This window comes from Caloenas nicobarica, chromosome 3 (genome assembly GCF_036013445.1).
Source record: "Caloenas nicobarica isolate bCalNic1 chromosome 3, bCalNic1.hap1, whole genome shotgun sequence".
Taxonomy (NCBI): Eukaryota; Metazoa; Chordata; class Aves; order Columbiformes; family Columbidae; genus Caloenas; species Caloenas nicobarica.
In genome coordinates this window covers 15,713,944-15,722,368 of record NC_088247.1, presented here as the reverse complement: position 1 = coordinate 15,722,368, position 8,425 = coordinate 15,713,944, and the positions used below count along the sequence as shown (strand labels likewise).

Below are 8,425 nucleotides of genomic sequence, written 5' to 3'. Positions count from 1 at the left end.
TCATATCACAAAAGCCCAAGAAGATGACTCTAAAGACAAACACGGACATGTTGGACACTGTTTTGAAAATTATCACTTCGTATACTAGTAATCCTTTAAAGTTACTTAAAAACTACATTGCACAGTTGCTTAATACCTTCTGCAAAAATCTCTAAGTACTCAAAAGGACTTTTGATTATCTCTAGCTGCTCTTTTTTTAAAATCTGAAAATAAGGAGCTTTCAAAGCACAGATTCATTGAAATACCTTACTTTAGACAAACAAGCTCTGCCCCAAAAGAGTTCAAGGCCCCAGCAGCTGTCCCACTGGGTCTCTGCTCCCTTTCCGGTGAATATTCACAAGTCAGACTCGTTTCCAATGGAGACAGTAAACACTCCAGATAAACCAGCAGCTTTCAGGAGATTTTGCTTCTGCTACATAACCAAAACAAAAGTCATCCTGATATACTCAGCAGCAATTTCCACAGCACCCTTTGCTACTAAACTAGATTTTATTGTTCTGAGGATTTTGAATAGAGGGTGGTCTCAGCTGCAGGCAGCAGTAATCGCCTCGTAAGCTGAGAGTTTGCTGGTTACAGCTGGAGATCCAATGGCTTTCGGTAATAGTTGTTTCTTACAAAACTGTTGTTACCATGAAAACTCCTTCAGTGTTCAAGCCACGAAGCAACATAAAGCAGCAGGAAACGAGAATTAAATAAGAGGGAAGTAAAACAGCACTGAACACTGCCTGTCAGTGCTGCTGTGCACATTTTTGTTTTCTGAAAGCTCACCAAATCAGCAGCTGAAAGAAAATGTTAGGAGAGAAGGAGCTTTGAAAGTGCAAACAATAGCAGGTTTAACTTTCCTAACAGTCTTAATATACCTTACAATACTGGGGATAAAACGAACCTCAACATGGACAAGTTGGGAAAGGGTTCTGGATTCAGGAGAAATACCTTGGTTAGGTCTCGGCAACCAGCAGCCACACCTCTGGGGCAACCAGCCTCAGCTCCACCTGTGTCTCTCGGCAGCACTCAGCCCAGAAGACCTGTCATTGCACAACTGGCTGCTCGGGCCTGGGCAGACAAGCAGGCAGCACTGCAGCAGGACCAGGTTCAACAGGATAAGATCTGGAGAGAGTCTGTGGAGGCTGAACAGAGAGGAAGAAAAATCTGGTAAGTCATTTGTTCCAGTTCATCACTCTTCTACTCATCTTGACAACGGTACTGATGCTCCCTGACAGTCTTAGGGCTTGATCCAAAGCCTACACTATCACAGGAAACGTTCTGCAGGGACTTTGGATCAAACCCTAACACTTTTCTTTCTAAGACTGTATTATCTCTGTTTTCCTTCACTTGACAAAATCTATGCTAGTATTTCCTGGCATGCTGGGCTTAAGCTTTAAGAAAAGTGATGCAAAGAATTGCATGCTAAGTATCTTTTAGCTTGATGGAGATTTCCACAATGAAGATATAAATGTGCCCACCTTCATAATTTATTGCAGCTACGCTGATATTGTCACCTCTTCTCATATTCTTGGAAATGGCTGACATGGAAGCTGAACACAATGTTCTGCCAAAATATGATTTTGCATTCCCAATCTGTAAACCTGCTGAACATGCCCCATTGTTATAGTGTTTCAGCAGGCTGAACTGCACGCACACAGCCTAAGCTTTGACTGTGTATACACCAGTGACCTGAAGGAACCCGAAATTAAGATCCTCTTGGTCTCTGCCACATATCTTGAGCATGTGTTTACATTCATACTTCACTACACAGTACGAGCGTGCCTATTAGAATATCCTTGGCAAAAGTAAAATCAGATCCAGTTCTGACTGAGCACTAGCCAACGTGAAGGGAGGAAAAAAAGCATCACTCTTAGGATTTTTTAGAATGGAAAAAGAAACCGTCTGAAAACCCTTGTCCTCCTCAGCCTTCTGGCGGGGATACAAACCACGGCTTTGATTTCCCCAGAGACACATTTGCACCCCTGTCTCATTCCTTCTACCTGAGAGAAAGGCTGATGCCAGGACTCTGACTCAGGCAAAGCCAAGGCTGTGGTGGCAAAGTTACCCTCTCCCAGTTGTGCACTCAGACTTTTCCCAAACAGGCCCAGCACGTTCCATACCCATTCCCTCGCTACAGTAGCAGGAGGGAAGTCAGAAGAATGAACAGCTTCAGCACTAGATTGATGAGCTTAGACCCAGCACTGCATAGACACAGGACACCAGCTCAGAGTCAACCCAGATGTCCCTTGCTGCTGCAAATACAGCTGTAGAGAATTATTTCCTCTCTTGACCTCATATTACTTTTACAATAAGCAGGTGAATTTTAATTTTCTTCAATTCAGGCCAGGGAAAGCAAAGGACAGAAAATTAAAGGACTTGCCTTGTAGTCCCACTACCAAACATAGAACAGAGCTGAAGAGCAAAACTCAGGTATTCCCATTCAATTTACTCCTAGCACAGCTGCCCACCTCCACAAAATACTCCCATGGGTGTTTGCCTGCAGCAAACATGGCTCTAGGAATTCCTACCAGGGACTTCTGCCAGCAGAATACCGGTCATTTGAAAAATAAGCAGCTGTATCTTGCTCAAGGCATGGGACAGAAGTTTGGTAGAGTGACTCAGGACTTTGCTAATTTATCTGCATTTGCACAAGGAATACATTGTGGACACACCATCCTTGTCTTCCTTTAGCAAAAAAAAAACAACCAAACCCACTCCTCATGTAGTATAGGCTCTGTATGGGAATAAATAAAATCCTTGGCTTCACCACAGAAACAATGGTTTCAGAATCACAGAATCACAGAATGGTTGGGGTTGGAAGGGACCTCTGGAGATCATCTAGCCCAACCCACCTGCTAAAGCAGGTTCACCAGTACAAAGAGTTTGCAGGTCTAAGAGCTTGGCTGTAAGTATCAAATTGAGCAGTTAAATAGGCATTCAAATACAAGCAACACTAACTATTTTATTTAAAGATGGAAAATTTTACACCGCATTTTTTACTTCTATTCCAAGGTACCAGAACTGGAGTTTTCTAAAGGACTATGACCAAATGGTAAGTTTTGAACAAACATTCAACTGTAATCCAGGCTCTTCTTAGTTTTGTCAATTTGAGCTAGGCTAATATTTCAAAATGAAGCACACTTAGGCACAATTGGCACATGCTTTAAGACTAAAATCTTTAGGAAAAATTAAAGAGAACTGAAGTGCCTTTCATCTGCTACCTGTGCGACAAAGAAATACAGTACCTGTGTGTATTCAATGTTTCAATATTAACAACTCCATAGAATGACAAGCGCCAGAAGAACCAACTTCCTAGGAGAAAATTTGTAAGATAATGTCATCCTTCAGAAATCCAAACCACTCGCTAAAAACGAAACAAAAAACCTCCCACATCATGACCACTTTAGAACAAGCTGACTTCTGTCCCAGGTGACAATTTATGCAACACATTTGAAAATTATCCATTTCTGTGTTATCCTATTCCCATGTAAGACAACAGGAAAAAACAAACACTTTTTGTCAGGGGAGGTTTAGATTGGATATTAGGAAAAAATTCTTCACAGAAAGGGTTGTCAGGCATTGGAACAGGCTGCCCAAGGCAGTGGTGGAGTCACCATCCCTGAAGGGGTTTAAAAGGTGTTTAGATGAGGTTCTTAGGGACATGGTTTAGTACCAGATTTGGGTTATGGTTGGACTTGATGATCCTGAGGATCTCTTCCAAACAAAATGTTTCTATGATTTATTGCTTCAACACTTTCATGTACATTCAGTATGACATTTTTAAGTACATTCAAATTCCAATTTCAAAAGCAAAAGTGCTGATATTATAAATAATCTCAGTAACTTGTATTTTTGTAACAAGCAATGGATGTAATTCTAAAAACTTATTCATGGTCTTTGTTTTATCCAGGGTAAGAAAAAAGAGCACAAGCCACTGCCAAACTACGTGCCTGTGTTCTCAAGCAAAGGCCCCAACTCGACCAACCAGACTATTGGCAGTCGAATCGATACTGAGCTTGGCAGGGCTCTGGTAAATATGGATTACTTCTTCAGCAGTGGTGCACGGAAAAGGAAACTTGAGGGTGAGCTCCAGGTTTCCTAGTGCTTCAGTAAAAACACAGCAGTAACAAGCAAGTTGAATGGTTCTAGCCAACAGACTCCACAGCACATAAAAAATTCCTCAATCTTTCTCTCAGAGAGACCAATACTACTGTCTAGCATGGATTTTCTTTCAATGCAAAGAAGGATGTCATCCAACAATGCTGCAGGAGACAATCCTCTTCATATTTGGGGTGAATGGGCCATGTACAGAGTCAGCACTACAGATCTCATCCACCTTCCCATGCAAATCTACAGTAAGGTTGCCTCTAACATCAGAAAAAAAAAGATTACTGCCAAAAAGGCAATTTCTTCCTGAATTTTTATCTCCTGAAGATAAACAATTCATGGACACCTGCTCCGATGAGTCCCAACACAAACAACATATTTTCAGTTCTGAATGTCAGCACAATAAAACACAGCAGCTTTCTGTATTTCATGTAGATAGCCAAGGATTCATCGGCCTCTGTCACATGCAGGTTTAAGCTTGCTTTGAAAAATAAAATCTAAGGCACATGAGATGTGTTCTGTGCTTTTTTGCCCCTCCCTGATGAGGGAGACCAATTTTTTTCTAAACTAGTTTTGATTTTTCTTTCTTTAGATTTGCTGCTCTCAAATTCTCTTCTCTTTTTTTTTCCTGGTTTGGCTGATGGAAACTCACTGACAAGGAAACAACCTTTCACATTTTGCTCTGAAGGTGTGTTGGCTCAGAAACCCGTTTTGCAATCTTAGGATCACCAACCTTGAACTTAACGGGCTTGTAGTTCCTAAAATCCGCGGTTGCCCGCGGAAATTAAGATCAAGCTAAACAGACAAAATACCTAAAGAACGTTCACTACTGCATCTTCATTACACAGATGCAAACTTTGTTTATGACCTGTTGTTCTGCAAGGAAAAAGCACTAATCAGCAGAGCATGGAGAGTGTATATACAACATCTGTTTTTTGAACTGTGTGTAGCTTCTGCAGGACCATGCTCAGTCCTACGTGGAGATCAACATAGGAGCCATCATCATTGCCTTGATACAATGGGTAGCAATCTGTGCAGACATGAATTGCAGCGGACAACTGTGTTCAGACACACCAAATGAGAACCTACTCTTTAAAAAAGAGATCTTCTTGTTCAGCTAAAATGCTTTTTGTTCTCTCCTGTGAGCAGAAAACTGCACCAGGAACTGGTTTGTCTTCAAACATCTGAAAGAGGAAGAGGAGAGAGCAGATCAATCCTTTCCTTGTCCCTGTGTTGTCCAGAGCTGCTTCTGAAAACTGCACAGGCCACTGAGAGGCTACATATTTATTGGCAACTGCATAATACTGGAAAGTCACCACACTTGCATGTCTTACTCTGAGACATACTGAGCAGCCTCAACTCTTGCTATGGGTCACAAACTTATACTGAGTGGCAGATGTCCAGTATCTGTCAGGCTCCAGCTCCTATTCACATAAGATTTATAAAGTATGGGGATTTTGTTTTTCAGCGTGAAAGCATACAGAGCTCGGTGCTTCCTAACCTCCAGATGGCACCCACTCCACATCAGGTAATCCACTGAAAGGGACACTAAGTCATAGCAAGGCAGTGTTAAACAATTCCTTTTCAGTTTCAAGGGACATTAAATAATTTCAGATTCTCGACCCTTGTTTGCTCTGTGTGAATGCTGAGCATTCCTCTCTCAAAGAATTCCTGCAAACTGGAGGGTACGGGAAGCGGGATGGTTGAAGCATTGCATTATTTAATCCTTCCATTTCACAGCACTTGCATTGTTTCAGCTGAAGCATTTCTCCCAGTTTTGGACAAGGCCTTCTCTGTCTTACCCTGAAGATGTGTGCCACTACATAGAGACTAGAGAAACAATGATGGTAACTAGGGTACGGGAATATATGGCTTATGAGGAAATATTTAAAAGACCATTAAAGTTTAACCTGGAGAAGAACAAGAACAAGTAGTCTGGGAAGAAGATGACAGTCTTGAGATACACGTATAGCTCTGGAATGAGACAGGGAATCATCCATATTTTACTTGAGTGACAGAAAATAGCAAAAATAACAGGCTTAAATTATAGCAAGAAAGAATCATGTTAACTTTTTGGGAAGCTAGTGGTAAGGCTAATAGAGTAATAGATTCCCTGAGGAATCTCCACTTTAGTAGATTAAAAATACACATTCATCAAGGATTACATAATAGGGTTTGTCTTGCAGTGTATAAATTGAATGACCACCTGAAGAGCTTTTCAACAATTCTTTGATCTACACCAGAGTTGTTGGGAACAGAACACAATTTGCAAACATGCTTTTCAAACACATTCAAAAACAATAAAAAAACCCACCCAAATTTCAGTCACACCAGGTTTAAATAGATTGCACCTCTAAAATACAGATTAATCACCTAACTTTTTTGATAGAAAATATATTTCTAATTTTTCTAACTAGTCATATAGAAAATGCTTTTTACAAAGTCTAGACGTGACTCTTCTAATCATACATGTCTGAGAGGCTTGACCTCCTGACAGCCACGTAAGAACACATCTCAAAGAGCATGTTCATGTCATGTCACATGTACAAATGACGATAACTAATTTTCTTTCAACAATTTCGGGAAGCCTTTACTAAGGAATTGTACTCCTGATCGTGTCCTTAATCACACAAAGCACCTGTTGAGATGGCAGATGGTTCCTGCAGTGGGCACGTGCAGTGATTACATGTACACAGCACAGTTACACGCCTGCACCCCTTCTCAGCTCTACTTCTTTGCACAGGTCACTTCAGATCACAACAAGAAAGCCGGTAGGTATACCTGAAGTGGAGCCAAAATATGCAAGAAGTTTTTGTTTAATCATCAAAGTGTGCATCCTTGGGAAATGTAGCTCTGTGCTCTGTTGCAAGATCACAGCAACCCACAACTGCACTGCTTCTTTTGATATGGAATTAAGTTAATACCTTGACGTTTGGATTAAGCTAATTGAAATGACTCTAAAATACTGGTGGGTAACAACTGGATAGGAGCAGCTCTGTTCATCCCCAGAACTCCAGTTCATTCTTATTTCACATTGAAAGCATCACCAACTCTTAAGCACTTGACATCTTAATGACTACCTCTAAGGGGAAAGCGACTCTTCAGAGAACAAAAGTTTCTCATGTGGAACAGACCTGATAATCCATGTGATATGGGAACACTGTTGAACTGGACACCTTATTTTGCTCAATTATTACACTTTCCTTGGAAATGCAAATTATTTTATGCTGCTGCACTTAGCCCTCCTCCGGTACCCACTGTTATGTTTCCAAAGTTAGTTTGGATTTCTCTACCACATACAGCAACCTCCAGAAAAGACCTTTGGGGAATATCCAAGATCCTAATCAAAACTGCCTTAGCATCTGTGAGTAGAAGGCAGCAAACAGATATTACCTAGATGTCATTTTCATTCCAAATTTAAGAATAATTTTTCTTTTACCACAATTAACTTTACCAACTAATCCTTATTTACATAAGCATAGTCTCTTATAAAGACTGCATGAGATGATAACAGCATTGAAATCTGTAGACGATCAGCCAAAATTCCATTTATTTAAGAGATTGTGTAGATACTAAACTGCGTTGCAAGCTTCTTGTAAAGACTTCTTATGATGTATCACTTGTCCTTCAGTTTTATAAGCTTTTTTTCCTTTTGCTGCCAGAACTCAAGCAAGAGATTATACATGTTTAGACAATTCATCTTCTGTATTTCTTTCAGTTAAAGAGCACAAGTGGGTAGCTACATTAATTTAATTCTTCAGAAAGATGTATTGCTTTCTCTGGTAGACTTTTGAGGATTGTTAATATTAATTGTAACTTGGTGTATGGATGTTTCCAGGGCCTCCTAATTTTATGTGTTCTCATTTTGAGTTCCACTTAAAAAAGTGTGAAATACATTTTTTAACAAAACATATGTAAGGTCATATAAATCTGTATTTCTCATACTTTTAGAATAGTCTTTGTATATATTTCCCGGCCAGCATCTTAACTATAAAGTTTTGTTTTATAAGATCAGCAACAACTGTAAATCCAATTGTGTTTCTTAGAAACTGTATTTTAAACTATTTGGTTTTTTGACCTTTAAATTCCTCTGAAGTAAACAAAATAACTAAAAGGGCTTTCCAACAGAGAAGGTTTCATCATGCTGTGAAAGTTACTGCATAAGCAGTAAGATTCCTACAATAGGAATAGGATAATTGTGTATGAACATTAGATGGACAACGCTGACAGTCCTGGCATCATATGTTTGTATGTATAATGTACACACACATTCATAGTTTGCTTTCTATAAAACTGTTTGTTTTCTATACAAGCAAATTTCTAAATTGAAGTT

General features: G+C 39.9%; 1 protein-coding gene across 1 annotated transcript; it reads left to right on the top strand.

Annotated features, from left to right (window-relative positions):
* The first annotated feature begins 892 nt into the window (after positions 1 to 892).
* On the top strand, positions 893 to 4,087 carry C3H2orf50 (chromosome 3 C2orf50 homolog). The gene is made up of 3 exons (XM_065630528.1): positions 893 to 1,152; positions 2,998 to 3,037; positions 3,896 to 4,087. Exons 1-3 carry the CDS (start codon positions 893 to 895, stop codon positions 4,085 to 4,087), a joined length of 492 nt encoding a protein of 163 aa, XP_065486600.1.
* The last annotated feature ends 4,338 nt before the right edge of the window (positions 4,088 to 8,425 follow it).